The 16,509-nt window shown below is 41.9% G+C and overlaps 1 protein-coding gene across 1 annotated transcript in view; it reads right to left on the reverse strand.

Moving 5' to 3' along the window:
• ESYT2 (extended synaptotagmin 2) overlaps positions 1 to 16,509 on the reverse strand; it is an 86,862-nt gene that overhangs the window by 58,921 nt on the left and 11,432 nt on the right. The window contains exon 2 of the mRNA XM_007463993.1: positions 16,106 to 16,506. Within this exon, the coding sequence (XP_007464055.1) occupies positions 16,106 to 16,506 (401 nt within the window). The remainder of the gene's footprint in view (positions 1 to 16,105; positions 16,507 to 16,509) is intronic.

The raw sequence follows: 16,509 nt of genomic DNA on the forward strand, positions 1-16,509 counted from the left end.
AGGAATTGGAACCTTCTTACATCGCTGGTGAGAATATAAAATATTCCCACTATTATGGAAAACAGTTTGGTAGCTCTGCAAAAAGTTAAACTCATCAATTCCACTTCTAGGCATATACCCTACAAAACTAAACACAGGTATTCAAACAAAAATTTGTATATGAATGTTCACAACACTACTCATAATAGCACAGAAACAACTCATAAAGACAGAAACAACCCAAAAAGTTCTTCCAAGGATGAATGGATAAGCAAATTGGGGTACATCTGTACAATGGAACATTATTCAGCCATAAAAAAGAAACAAAGCAAGCTACAGGGTAAAATCTTAAAAATGTTATGCTAAGTGAAATAAGCCAGACACAAAAGGTCACATATTGTAATGATTCCATTTATATGAAATATCCGGAATACGTAAAATCATAGAGACAGAAAGCAAATTTGTGGTTGCATGTGGGTGCAGGTGAAGTGGGAGTGACTGCTCAAGGATACAGGGTTTCTTTTGGGGAGATGAAAATTTGGGGGACCAGACAGAGGTGATGGTAGCACAACATCGTGAAGGTACTAAATGACACTGAATAGTTAATTGTATGTTATTTGAATTTTATTGCAATAAAAATAAAAGAACTCTCAAGCCAGGAAAAAACAAGGAATCTTAAATGCATGTTGCTAAGAGAAAGAAGCCAATGTGAAAATGCTACACAGGGTATGATTGCAACTCTCTGACATTCTGAAAAAGGCAAAACCACAGACAGTAAAAAGATCAGTGGCCACCCAGAGGTTTGGAGATGGGGAGGAGGGAAGACTCGGGGGATTGGGCAGGGGGCAGCGACAGTGAAACTATTCTACAAACAAGGAGAGACTCCTAATGTAAACTGGGAACTTAATAATGTATCAACACTGGTTCAATAATTACAACAAATGTACCACACTAATGCAAGACGCTAATACAAGAAATTAGATGCAGGTGGGATATGGGAACTCTATCTGCTTGATTTTTCTGTAAAAGAACACAACTTGAGAAAAATTGTTACTGTCCAACTTGCATTAAAAGAAATATTAAAGTGAGTTTTTCAAGCAGGAGGAAAACGATCCCAGACAAAAACTTGGAAATGGAAAAAGGACTTGTCCCAATTATAGAGACTGAAAACACTGACAGCCTACCCCGCTGCCTAACACAATACTTGAGACGGCTAGGCTAACGCTGTATAACCAAGTGAGCTGGGCCGAGGGGCGGTGGAGAGGGCATGGCCAGCAGGGACAAGACCCCAGCCCAGCACTGCCTCCAGTTCTGTGTGACTGCGGTGACCACTGAACCCCTGGGCCCTTAGAAATTATCAAAATAACTAGATTAGACAATGTCTAATCCCCAGTTTCTTCCTCATCACCAAGAGACTTCTCAGTTCAAACTATGCCCTGGAACCAAAGACAAGTGTTAGGGTGGTCTGTCCCCTCACCTGTAAAATGAGGGTAACAGGTGTCTACGCAGAGTGCTTGGAAGAGAACCTGCACACAGTGAGCACTGAATGAATGAAACATTTCCCTCATTTTCTTTCTTTCTTTTCCTTTTCTTTGGCCACACTGCAGCTTGCAGGATCTTAGTTCTCCAACCAGGGACTGAACCCGGTCCACAGCATTGAAAGTGCTGAGTCCTAACCACTGGACCACCAGGGAATTCCCTCCCCTCATTTTCCATCCCCTGATTTCCTCCAGAGTGCAAACGTCTGTCCTGGGCCCTCTGGTCCTGTTATGCTGTCTACACATACTTTCTCCATTTCTCCACTTCAAGCGTGATCTCAGCCACCCGTCACCTAAGAACTGAAAGTGTCCGGGTGTGTCCCCCAGATCTCACCTACCAGCTGCTGGCTGCTGTTTGATAACTCCTCTTGGAACTCCCTTAGGGTTCTTAAACTCAACGTTTATAAAACAAAATTAACAATTTCCCATCCTTATCTCTAGGCCTCCAAACTACTGTTCCTACAGAATCATTCTTGGCAAATATCATCATGTCCTCACCCAGGAGCCAAGCAAGTGACCTGGAGCCACCTTTCACTCCCGCATCCCGCTCCTTTCCTCCCTCCCTCCCAGTGTGACCCCATCAGATCCTCCGAGGGTGACTCCTTCCTTTCTCATGCCTGGCTCTGGCCACCACTCAGTCCCCTCAGTCCAGCTGGACATCACTGCCAGATTTATCTTGCTACACGTGCCTTTTTAAAATCGGGACACACCACTCTTTTAAATGTTTTGGTGTTTTCCGGGCGTCATCCAGATCAAACCCAAACTCCTGCACTCACAGGGCGTAAGGCCCCTCCCCGGGAGCCTCTCCTCATCTCCCAATGCAAACACTTTGGCCCAAGTGGGCAACCCTTCATCCAATAGCTCAGCTCCTCTCTCTCCCCCATTTGCCTCTCCAAGACCACAGGTAACTCTCAGGCACCAGGGCTATGGCAGAAAAAGGGAACAGCCACAGTGTTGAATCCAAGAAATGACCAATTACAAGACACACCACCACTTTTGTGCCACTAAGAAGGAAAGAGTACACTAACTGAATCACACGCGGTCGTGAGATGAATCTGAGACCAGATATGTTAAGTGGAGGGAAAGTGCCTCTCAGAACGGATGAAACAAAGCTGAGCCATCATCACTGTGTTCAGCCACCTTGGCTCCTGAGTACTCCAAGATGTAGGGCAGTGCTGGTGGCCCTTCAAGAGATATCCATGTCCTTACTCCCTAGAACTTGAGTGTTGCCTTATGAGACCAAAAAAAAGGACTTTGCAGATGTGATCAATTAAGGATCTTGAGTTGGGGAAATTATCCTGCATCACCTGGGTGGGCCCTAATGCAATCATACGTATCCTTTCAAGAGGGAGCAGAGGCAGAAATGACACAGAAAGAAAACAGAAAGCGCCGTGATGATCGAAGCAGCTACTGGCTTTCAAGGTGCAGAAGGGCCATGAGCCCAGGAACACAGCTCCAGAAGCTAGGAAAGGCCTCCAGAAGAGCACGGCCCTGCTGATCCCTTGGTTTCAGCCCAAAGGAAGTGATTCCAGACTTTTGGCCTCCAGAATTGTAAATGATAAATTTGTGTTTTTTAAGCCACCAAGTTTGCCGCGTTTTCTTACAGTGGCCCCAGTGCAGGCAGCAAGCAAAGACGAGCTGTTACCTTTCCCCTCTTGCACCATCCACTATGAAATACAATCTACAGATAATTCCTGTTAAAACCATCCTTCATACATACAGCAGTGTTCACTCCATTTCACCCAATATAAAACCACAATCTGATTTAAGCTATTAAGTAAAATCAACACTTTCTAATAGCTCTGGATAAATTTCAAGACCTTTCTTTATGTATGTGAAAAAGTTGAGACTGTATTCTCATTTTTGTTTCAGAATATATTTGGGTTTTTAGTTTTAAAAACCCAGTACTCAGATATTAACTTACTATTAACAGATCTTATGCATTTGCTTGCTAGGCATTTAAATGTTTATAGCACAAATGAAATAAATTAATGATCTCAGTAGGCAGCTCACCTCAAATATGTGTAATAATGGCAACACAGGCATTATATGACAATTTATAATTGGGTATAGACACTCCTAATAAAACAAGCAATTAGTAGCTCACTGTTCCAACAACTCACTAGGTTTACTGTGCAAACTCCATGCAAATACTGTTAGATGCTATGGCAGATATAAAAAGTCCCTGTCTTCAAACTCCTGATCCTACCCACAATTACAGGACTAAGCACACTTAACTAAATGATTTAACAAATATGTAAGCAAAGTTTTGTAAGAAAACAGAAGGTACAAGTATCACTCAGAGGAATAATTTTAGCAATTTCATGCTGGTATCTCAGAATGAGTGGCAGACCCGAAAACCAGTATACAACACGTACTCCAGTGTAATATTTAGGTCATGAAGCAAGCTGGACGATGTTCTCTTCCCACATTACTGGATTTATCTTCTGCAGATCCACCATCCTCTGGGAAACCCAAAACATATCTCAACCCCTCGGATGCAAACGGAAGGAAAACAACTCCACATCTAATATAGGTTAAATTAAACTATTACAACTGACCCAGAAATAGGATATACATTTTCAAGTCCCCACTTTAGTCACTAACCAACACTTATTCACAAGATGAAGGAAATGACTACAAGAATTTAAAAATTTTACAACATGATACTGTCATAATGGAACTAACTACGGTTATCTACTGCATTAGGGCAGCTGCTGCAAGCAGAGCAAGGAGAGATTAACCATAACCTCAGGAAAGAATTTGTTTTAAGGAAGAAGCAGCAAGGATGAGGGGTAATTACTTTAGGGATATACAGAGAAAAAGAGAAAGAAATTACAAGGAATACTTTAGAGTGTGACTAATAACAAAAGCATTACGGCAGATAAATTCTTAGCAACACCACCAGATAAACAAACCACAGTAAAAGAGAAGCTCTGATCTCATCTGCCCCCTCCGGCTGAAGTCGGGAGGAGGTGGCAGGGTGAATCAGAGAGGCGCCAAAGGCAGCAGGAAGCTGGCCCGTTAACACCAGTGCAGCTGAAAGGAAGCATCAGTACTGGGATCACTAACCCAGGGTACCACCACCAGCCACCTCTGCCACATCCCTGGGCTTTCTTCATTCCAGCCTCACAACCACAACACAAGGTCGGGCTCATTTCAATGCCCACCTAATGATTAGGAAACTAAGGTTCTAAAAGGTGTGACGAACTTGCCCAAGTGCCCAGAGTTGGGAGTGGGTGGGTCTCAGACAGGAACCTACATCTATCAGATCCAGAGCCTGCTTCTCGACTGTGTGCCCAAGGAGCCATGCCAGCACGTGTGACATGGGTACCCACAAGGGTGGCCCACATCACTCAGTGCCCAAGGGCTGCCGAGTGACACTGACGACACCAATCACGCGGCTGCTGTTTTCAGATGAGATCAAGGACAATGCAGTGAGCCTTCTCAGCAACCTCCAGATAGCAATCCCAACGCTGTGCTACACAAAGCCATGACTTCAACTTAACCAACTCTCACATCCCAACACAGCAGAGGAAGAAAAGCCATTGGAAGAGCGACTCTGCGTGGGAGAACTCTTCCAAAGAGTTCTTCCAAAGGTTATGTATGTAAGAGGGGATCTGGATAAATCTACTGTGCTTATTTTAACATCATACCATTCAAAAACAAACACTGCCCCCTTAAAGCTAGACTTCTGTTTATAAAATTATCATGCTACTCTTATGAGTTCAAAAATAGTTCATATATCCTGGACAATCTGACAAATAGTTCAAGCAAATAATCTTTTATAACTTGAAAAGAGTAGAAAATTAAATATCTTCAACTCTAGTTTTACCTTTTCTCAACATACAGTAATTAACAATCTGATTTTTGGAATCTGTCCACCAGACATAATTTAAATAAAATAGATACTACTGCAAAAAACGAGTCATATTTCTGAAGAATAATGATATAACGTCCACAACATAATCCTTAGTGTAGCCAAATACAACATCCACGTACCTGCAGACATACTAAAGATTCAGAAAATCACCAAAATGTTAATAACGGCTATCACTGGTTAGTAGGATTCCAGGTAGCTTTTTTCCTTTTTATTCTCCAAAGCTTGAAATGTTCTACAATGAGCAAGTGTTCTTTTCATACCAGAAAAATCATGTTTTTAAAACCTGTCTAGCAATAACATAAGAAATAAAGGCAAACATGACTGCATGTTCATTAAAAGCAGAAAGATAAGTTCACTAAGTGATTGAACAAACAAAACAACTTCAAGCTCAACTTCAATGACATTTTTACAAATAATAAAAAAGAAAACATAATAAACACTTCCATACTAGTATTTCCACATCTGCCATTTGTGTGGTGATCACCCACTCTCAAGTGTAGTCACCAGGTACAACAATGGCATATTTTAAAAAAGGGAATCACTGCTGCTGACACACTGGGTGCACTTAAGATGTGCTATTACTCTGCATTGATACTTTCCTCTGGACATCCTGCTGTAGTCCATTAAAAAGACACCAGATAGGGCTTCCCTGGTGGCGCAGTGGTTAAGAATCTGCCTGCCAGCCATATATGAGAAACTCACAGCCAACATCGTCCTCAATGGTGAAAAACTGAAAGCATTTCCACTAAGATCAGGAACAAGACAAGGTTGCCCACTCTCACCACTCTTATTCAACATAGTTTTGGAAGTTTTAGCCACAGCAATCAGAGAAGAAAAGGAAATAAAAGGAATCCAAATCGGAAAAGAAGAAGTAAAGCTGTCACTGTTTGCAGATGACATGATACTATACATAGAGAATCCTAAAGATGCTACCAGAAAACTACTAGAGCTAATCAATGAATTTGGTAAAGTAGCAGGATACAAAATTAATGCACAGAAATCTCTGGCATTCCTATACACTAATGATGAAAAATCTGAAAGTGAAATCAAGAAAACACTCCCATTTACCACTGCAACAAAAAGAATAAAATATCTAGGAATAAACCTACCTAAGGAGACAAAAGACCTGTATGCAGAAAATTATAAGACACTGATGAAAGAAATTAAAGATGATACAAACAGATGGAGAGATATACCATGTTCTTGGATTGGAAGAATCAACATTGTGAAAATGACTCTACTACCCAAAGCAATCTATAGATTCAATGCAATCCCTATCAAACTACCACTGGCATTTTTCACAGAACTAGAACAAAAAATTTCACAATTTGTATGGAAACACAAAAGACCCCGAATAGCCAAAGCAATCTTGAGAACAAAAAATGGAGCTGGAGGAATCAGGCTGCCTGACTTCAGACTATACTACAAAGCTACAGTAATCAAGACAGTATGGTACTGGCACAAAAACAGAAAGATAGATCAATGGAATAGGATAGAAAGCCCAGAGATAAACCCATGCACATATGGTCACCTTATCTTTGATAAAGGTGGCAGGAACGTACAGTGGAGAAAGGACAGCCTCTTCAATAAGTGGTGCTGGGAAAACTGGACAGGTACATGTAAAAGTATGAGATTAGATCACTCCCTAACACCATACACAAAAATAAGCTCAAAATGGATTAAAGACCTAAATGTAAGGCCAGAAACTATCAAACTCTTAGAGGAAAACATAGGCAGAACACTCTATGACATAAATCACAGCAAGATCCTTCTTGACCCATCTCCTAGAGTAATGGAGATAAAAACAAAAATAAACAAATGGGACCTAATGAAACTTCAAAGCTTTTGCACAGCAAAGGAAACCATAAACAAGACCAAAAGACAGCCCTCAGAATGGGAGAAAATATTTGCAAATGAATCAACTGACAAAGGATTAATCTCTAAAATTTACAGGCAGCTCATGCAGCTCAATAACAAAAAAATAAACAACCCAATCCAAAAATGGGCAGAAGACCTAAATAGACATTTCTCCAAAGAAGATATACAGACTGCCAACAAACACATGAAAGAATGCTCAACATCATTAATCATTATGGGAACAATGTATATATATAACTGATTCATTTTGTTGTAAAGCAGAAACTAACACACCATTGTTAAGCAATTATACTCCAATAAAGATGTTAAAAAGATTTAAAAAAAAACCCAAACCCTTAGCTTTTTTAAGATTCAGGGTTTTCTGTTCGCAGATTAAATGTCTTAAAAAAATATGATTAGGCTTTTGAGAAAAAAATAAAACTGAAAATCTTGAAAAAGAAAAAAAAAAAAAAAAGAATCTGCCTGCCAATGCAAGGGACAAACAAAAAATTTCACAATTTGTATGGAAACACAAAAGACCCCGAATAGCCAAAGCAATCTTGAGAACAAAAAATGGAGCTGGAGGAATCAGGCTGCCTGACTTCAGACTATACTACAAAGCTACAGTAATCAAGACAGTATGGTACTGGCACAAAAACAGAAAGATAGATCAATGGAACAGGATAGAAAGCCCAGAGATAAACCCACGCACGTATGGTCACCTTATCTTTGATAAACGAGGCAGGAATGTACAGTGGAGAAAGGACAGCCACTTCAATAAGTGGTGCTGGGAAAACTGGACAGGTACATGTAAAAGCATGATATTAGATCACTCCCTAACACCATACACAAAAATCAGCTCAAAATGGATTAAAGACCTAAATGTAAGGCCAGAAACTATCAAACTCTTAGAGGAAAACATAAGCAGAACACTCTATGAAATAAATCACAGCAAGATCCTTTTTGACCCACCTCCTAGAGAAATGGAAATAAAAACAAAAATAAACAAATGGGACCTAATGAAACTTCAAAGCTTTTGCACAGCAAAGGAAACCATAAACAAGACCAAAAGACAGCCCTCAGAATGGGAGAAAATATTTGCAAATGAATCAACTGACAAAGGATTAATCTCTAAAATTTACAGGCAGCTCATGCAGCTCAATAACAAAAAAATAAACAACCCAATCCAAAAATGGGCAGAAGACCTAAATAGACATTTCTCCAAAGAAGATATACAGACTGCCAACAAACACATGAAAGAATGCTCAACATCATTAATCATTAGAGAAATGCAAATCAAAACTACAATGAGATATCATCTCACACCAGTCAGAATGGCCATCATCAAAAAATCTAGAAACAATAAATGCTGGAGAGGGTGTGGAGAAAAGGGAACACTCTTGCACTGCTGGTGGGAATGTGAATTGGTTCAGCCACTATGGAGAACAGTATGGAGGTTCCTTAAAAAACTACAAATAGAACTACCATATGACCCAGCAATCCCACTACTAGGTATATACCCTGAGGAAACCAGAATTCAGAAAGAGTCATGTACCAAAATGTTCATTGCAGCTCTATTTACAATAGCCCGGAGATGGAAACAACCTAAGTGCCCGTCGTCGGATGAATGGATAAAGAAGATGTGGCACATATATACAATGGAATATTACTCAGCCATAAAAAGAAACGAAATTGAGCTATTTGTAATGAGGTGGATAGATCTAGAGTCTGTCATACAGAGTGAAGTAAGTCAGAAAGAGAAGGACAAATACCGTATGCTAACACATATATATGGAATTTAAGAAAAAAAAATGTTATGAAGAACCTAGGGGTAAAACAGGAATAAAGACAGAGACCTACTGGAGAACAGACTTGAGGATATGGGGAGGGGGAAGGGTGAGGTGTGTTAGGGCGAGAGAGAGACATGGACATATATATACTAACAAACGTAAGGTAGATAGCCAGTGGGAAGCAGCCGCATGGCACAGGGAAACCGGCTCGGTTCTTTGTGGCTGTCTGGAGGGGTGGGATAGGGAGGGTGGGAGGGAGGGAGACAAAGAGGGAAGAGATATGGGAACATATATATATGTATAACTGACTCACTCTGTTATAAAGCAGAAACTAACACACCATTGTAAAGCAATTATACCCCAATAAAGATGTTGCCCGTGCGCCACAACTACCGAGCCTGAGCTCTAGAGCCCGCAAGCCACAACTACTGAGCCCACATGCCACAACTACTGAAGCCCGGGCGCCTAGAGCCCGTGCCCCGCAACAAGAGAAGCCACCACAATGAAAAGCCCACGCACAGCAACAAAGTCCCAACGCAGCCAAAAGTAAATAAATTAATTAATTAAAAACAAAAAAGACACCAGATATTGAACTACAGGTCTCAGAAGCGTCCAGTATGAGTAATCGTAAGACTGCCTTTTACAAAATAGGAAAGACAGGATAGCATAAAACTGAACTTATACACACAGCTAGATCTACAAACCCTAGAAAAAAGTTTTAATCCTCATCAGTAAAATCTTTTACAATACACTGATTTAAAGAGTTGAGCTATTACTTCAATAAATGTACAAAATGCTCTAAAAGGCATAGTCTTTTTAAAAAATAACATACCATTTCACCAAGTGAAAGACCTAATAAAGGTTGCCTTTCTTTTTCCACATGTAGTTAAGAGTCCAGAAAACTTTTAAACGCTAAACCATATTTTTCTGAACAAATGATTTTTAGTATGGTTTATCAGTACAAATAGATGAATACACAGTAACAATTCCATTCAAAGTTGTTATAGTTTTTACCAACTACTATGATGGGTGGTTTGGAATTATGAATAATGTTTTTAAATACTTTTTTTGGATTTAACAAAAATGAATATGTATTATTTTTATTTAAAAAAAAGAAAAAAACTACCAGTGCATACTATGACTAAAACTAGGATTATCCCTAGATTTGTGTAATCACCAGCTAGTAAATTTTTGAGTTTGAGGCCTTGTCTAGCTCATCACCTAGTACAGTACCTGGAACACAGGAAAGGTCCAATACTGGCTGAGTGAATAGATGAATCAATGAAAGCTCATTTTTGATCCCTGCACTTAAGCTGGGCTTGTTCCTTAAAATGTGATCTACTCTAGGAAAAATTCACCAAAATAGATGGTTTTCTTTAAAAAATTTACAGGACTTTTTTTTTAACACTTAAGGAAAAAAAAATTAAGAAAGAAAAAACACTGAGAGGGCAAAAGACCATGAGAAAACTTGTGAATAAAACATGTTAAATGGAAAAATGGTTCCATGCAACACAACTACTGACACTGTTTATGTAAGAACTATGCCCACCCAGTTTCAAAAGAGCAGGGGATGACGCAGTGTTTATGGCACAGTAAGACCCTTTAGAGTAAAATAAAAGTCTATTTGGGGGAGGTGGACAGGCGTCTCCAGCGACTTCAAGAGTGTAGAGCAGGGCAATCCAGCAGTAATCAGCACTGCACAGGAGCTTCCACCTTCTGACTTCACAAATTGGTTCTGAGTACATCATGATGTCCCCCTCCTCCCATGTCCAAACACGCCACGTGTCCCTGAGAAATGCGAGTGCTGCCCTGAGAGGTGGCCAGGCCCCCGTCTGAGCAGCTCTACTCCTCACCCCTGGGCCCAGCTGACAGTTCCTCACCTTCCTTACAGCTCCCTCCCGACGGCAGGGCCCAGGTACCCATGTTGCTGTCCTACTGGGCTCTGATGCTTTCATCCCCTGAGATGCCTGATTTCCCAATCCTGCACTTTTATCTTGCTGTTCCCACTTATCCTTCAATGTCCTTTAGTGTGTCTATATGCACGCCCCCACCACTGACCACCTTCTGACCCACCAGGGCACTCTTCAGCCATCACACCCCATCTCGTATCCACTGGGAAGTAAGTACACACATGAAAGCAAGGTGACCTCTAACACTTCTGTTGATAGTGCGTCCTCAGATCTTTAAATGGGGAAGGAAAATTCATCTGCGGCAGCATTGTCATGGAAACCAAAAAAGGTAATGATTTAACAAAACATAACAAAATGCAAGAGACTACAAATAGTACATTCTAAAATGTATGGGGGGAAAATAAATAAATAAATAAATACATACATACAATGTATGGGGAATTCCCTGGCAGTCCAGTGGTTAGGACTCCAAGCTTCCACTGCAGGGAACACAGGTTCAATCCCTGGTCAGGGAACCAAGATCCTGCATGCTGAGCGGTACAGCCAAATAAATAAATAAGTAAATAAAAATTTAAATTAAAATTTTTTTTAAAACTGGGCCTTTAAAAAAATAAATAAAGGGCTTCCCTGGTGGCGCAGTGGTTGAGAGTCCGCCTGCCGATGAAGGGGACACGGGTTCGTGCCCCGGTCTGGGAAGATCCCACATGCCGCGGAGCGGCTGGGCCCGTGAGCCCAGCGCTGAACCTGCGCGTCCGGAGCCTGTGCTCCACAACGGGAGAGGCCACAACAGTGAGAGGTCCGCGTACCGCAAAAATAAATAAATTAATAAATAAATAAATTAATTAAATGCTATGATAGGATACATTTATAGAAAACAAACCAATTCATAGGTTAAATTTCCCAAACACACATCGCAATTACATATCAGTACTTGAATTAAAGAGTTTAGAATAACTCACACAAAAAACACAGGCTATGTATATCTCTGAAGCACAATTTCTGTTTGTTTAACTAATGTAGTATCAATGCGTAAAGTAACATTAGGTTTAAGGTAAAAACATTTACTTAGTTAACTTTTTTCATTCATAAGCCCTCCACTTTCATTAAATATTCTTTAAAATGTAAAGGTCTCCAAATTTATATTGGAACAATAATTTTTAAAAATTATATCAGTTTTAGCTGGAACTCCATAAGCAAAGAGGTTTGTATGGCTTAATTTGTACTATAACTGTTCACCTGTTATAGTATAGTTATAGTATAGTATAGTATAGTATAGTTATAGTATAGTATAGTATAGTATAGTTCACCTGTTTCACTTCTTTATTTTTAAGAGAAATTCAATGTCTATAATTTTTTTAACAGCACTGAGATATAATTCAGATCCCATACAATTCACTCATTTAAAGTGTACAACTCAATGGTTTTTAATCTATTCACAATGTCTGTGATATCATTCAAGGTTAAATGTTGCAACCAATGTAGAAATCATGAAAACCCACAGAGAAAATAGGAAAGAGGTCCACCAGGCCTAAGGAGAACACTAACTCATGAGTCAGTTGTTCATCATCGGTTCTTCACAGGATCAAGGTCTATATTTTATAAACATATTTAATACAATTTAACACAACATGTATTAATATAATTTAACATAAATATACTACATATATTTTCAATTCCTGTATCTACTTAAATTATATATAGTTCAGTCCTAGCTTCCATCTTGAATATAAACTGAGGCTAATATTCATCTGATGCAGAAAATCCAGAGCACACAACCTGATGGATGCATATATCCTAAATTTAAATCCAGTTTTTAGCTTAAACTAAAAAACAAATAGTTACTGCTTTACGTCCAGCAACGATGGGGCCTTCTGCTCTAACTTCATGAAGCATTTAGACAGCATAACAGCGATGTTGAGGGTGACTGTCCTTTTTCTCTTTGAAAAACAGCAGTAGTGTGCACATAAGCAAGAAACCCAAGGATTATCCATATCCCCTTCACAGCTCTGAGGAGCTTCTAACATCTTCTCAAAGCACATAACTGCTCTAGGATCTAGATGCTAAAGTTGCAACCACAGTTTAAAATAGCTAAACTGTGGATCCTGATTTAGCTACAAGTCTGTTACAAGTGTTCACAAAATTTTTTTTAACTATAAGTCAATGATTAACACTGAGAATAAAAGTACTTGCCCTTCCTTTACATGAGACCAAAGTGTATTCTTTTCTTTTGTCCATTTGGTTCTTAGCCTATACATATTAAATTTTGGCTAGAGTTAAATTCTCCTGAAATTACCAGAAGAACCATGGGGAGAAAGCTCTCCCTAAAGAAAAGCTGGTGCATAATAACAAAAACAGCAGAACACAGAAGTTCACTATGCTTTAAATCTCAATCATCAAAGTATTAGAGGAATAAAAGACCAGTTGTCATTTATGACAGGTTTGGATCTCCACTTATTTGCAGCCATGGAATCAGCATTTATTGGCAGTAGTGAAAGCAGGAAAAGGACAAACTTCACACCAAGTTCTAATTTTTCAAATAAACAAAACTAGCAGTGGACAATCACCCCTACTCACGTCTATAAAAGCTCTTCAACAATATTCTTCAACCACAGTCTAATTTTACAGGGCCCAATTAACAAGGGGAGACCACTGATACAACGAAAAGGCCAGTCCCCAATCTATCAACTCCAACCTGCAGGCCTTTTCCCTGTTAATGGGGGGGAAAAAAAAGAGTAAAGAATGAATAGTAATGTGGTATACATTAAAGCTGTAGGATCAAGGTCTTACAGAATTATCACATTGAGAGCCATTTTTCATATCCTAATAGCCTTAATTTGAAACAGTATATGTATTTTTTCTCCAAGTATTCATATTTATTAACCATCTCATTTTACAGCCAGTATAAATTTTTACTTTACTAAATAAACAGAAGAAAAATTGTCAGTGAACATATTCAAAAGTGAGGTTAGGAAGTGAGCCCCACATTAGTTTCTCTCTGCTTCTACCCTGCTGTGAATCACAGCTGTCAATGACACACTATGAAATCCATACAAACATGTTGTTCAAAGCAAAATATCAGCCCAAAGTTCTGAACCCCAAGAACCTAAGTATGTACAGTAAAAATCAAAGAACTACTGATACAGAAAACTTAGCTCTTCTTATGCACGGACTCCCTGGCTACAGCAGAACAGCAGGTCCACTTCTAGACAGTGTAATTCACTGGTTTTGTCATGAAAACAACACATGGGTATTACAATTAAAAAAAGTATTAAAAAATCTGCCTCAAACCCCAGATTCCTAGTGCTTTTCTTGGATATGATCCCCGTCAAGTTTCGTGTGAATCCTCACAGTAGTTTTCTAAGCAATACAGGCATGTTTAAGTATACATCTGTGTGTGACATGAGCACAAACACAAATTTGGAATGAACAAGTAAAAAATTTTGGAAAAAAACATAAATTCCTTACTGTACAACATGAACACCATGGTTCATGAGTTTAAGTCACACCGAGGAGAAACCCAAGGAAGGAAGCTTTGGCTAATCACCCTTTTCTTCTGCTAAAAATAATCATAATAATTTGCCCTGTCCTTCAATATGGTAACAACGATACTTGTTAATTCATTATGTGAAAATAGGGTGCATTTCATAGCTTTTACAAGCAAATTTGATGTTAGCCAACTGCTCCATAACCAAGCGTCTATGAATGTCAGCACCCCCAGTTTCTGGGAATCTCTGCCCTGATTATGTCTGCTGTTTTGGTAATGCCCTTACTCTGTTTTTAGCTACTTTCTGGAATCACTTTAATTCGGTGTGACACAAGATACCAGACACCACTTGAAAGTCCTTCTGCGTTTCCAAAGTGCACCTCTGCTCTTGGCTTTTCGCACCTCTGTTACTGAGTTCCCGTTTTCTACACCACCCTCCTCTTTCCTGCTTCTGGCAAAAAGCTACACCACGCTGGTTACTGTGATTGTTCCAAGTAGTCCTGTGCCACACATCCACCACGTATTGATGGAATTTTAAATTTCCCAAGTCCCTGACTGTGAGGTTCTTGCTGCAATTGCAACTTGTCACCACAAGGCAGGAGCCATTGAGTTCCTCCTGGCCGTGGGCACTCCTGCTTTGCAACCTGTTTGCCTGGTGTCATGCACTTCATGCCTTGCTTCACAAGTGTCTTCTGACTGGAAACAGGGATCGTACTCCAAGCCCTTTTCTCCTCTAAGAGAAAACCACCCTTTTGAAACTCACTGGCTGGCCATCTTCCCGAGAAGTTTACATCACGCCTAACAGCAGCATCATTTATCTTAAAACAAGCACTGTTTCCTACCGTCTGAAACTCTGGCACCAACTCACGGTTAAGAAAGAACAAGGGAACCAACTCCGTTAGTTTCCACGCTGCCTAAGTAAAATATGCAGAGAACCGCTTGGGGCACAAACGATCAATACCACGCCTGCCCCACCCACCCCCAAATTCACCTGGGATTCGAGTTCACCCTACATAAAAGTTACTCAGCTTACAACGTTACTTCCAAAGGACTGGAACACACCTCCAATCATCGTACCAGCAAATCTTCTGGGGGATCCCCACTGCTCCTCAACTGTGCCAGAAACCACCAAAAACGGCTGAGACTTCGCAGGCAAGGAGGAAACCGCCCTTCTCCCCACACCGCTGGCCGCCGTTTCCGCAGGGGGCAGGGAGTGGCGTCCAGGCCCGCGCAGGGCACCCGGCGGCCGCGAGCTCACATTCGGCAAGCGGGAGTTACGGCACCGCACAGCGAGGCGTGACGACGTGGCCAAGGCAAGACAGCGCACACAGCGCCTCACCTGTGCGGCCCTGCTCGGGACCCGCGCGGCGGAGGGAAGGCGCCAACCCAAAGGGGTTCGCGAGCCGAGAGCGGTCGGGAGGCTGGGCCCGGCGACAGCGGCGAAGCCCCGCAAGGTACACAGGCCCAGGCCCGACGCCGGCGCCCACCCAGGCGGACGTGCCGCCCCTGGTCAGGACGCCCCAACGTGGGCGGGTGCGCTGGGGAGTGAGCGGACCCCAGACCCGGGAGGACTTGGAGCGGGCGGGGACGCCTGACCCTGCGGGGTCGTGGCTGACAGGAAGGTAAGGGCCGGGGGCGTGTCGTGGTCCGCTGCGCTCACTCACCCAGGCCGGCAGGTCGCAGGCGCGCACCCCCAGGCGCACGGCGCGCTCCTCGTCCTCCAGCAGCGCCAGCGCGCGGCACAGACGGGTGGCCTTGAGGCCGCGGCTCCTGCGGCACCACACGAGCAGCCCGAGCGCCAGCAGCACCCAGCTGAAGCTCAGGCCCAGGTAGCCCAGCGCGTACACCGGCAGCAGCAGAGCGAAGCTGCGCGCCAGCTGCACCAGCAGCCCCGCCACGTCCACGCTCAGCGCCGCGCCGGGGGGTTCGGCCCCGGCGGCGCCGGCCTCGGGGCCCGGGGCCCGGGCGCCGCTCATCGCCCCGCCGCGCAGCTTTCCGGTTGGCTCCGGGCCGACGCGCCTCAGCCCGCCCGCCAGCGCCCCTCTGACGGGACAGCGCAGCCGCCCTG

This window comes from Lipotes vexillifer, unplaced genomic scaffold, assembly GCF_000442215.2.
Source record: "Lipotes vexillifer unplaced genomic scaffold, Lipotes_vexillifer_v1.1 scaffold2094, whole genome shotgun sequence".
Lineage (NCBI taxonomy): Eukaryota > Metazoa > Chordata > Mammalia > Artiodactyla > Lipotidae > Lipotes > Lipotes vexillifer.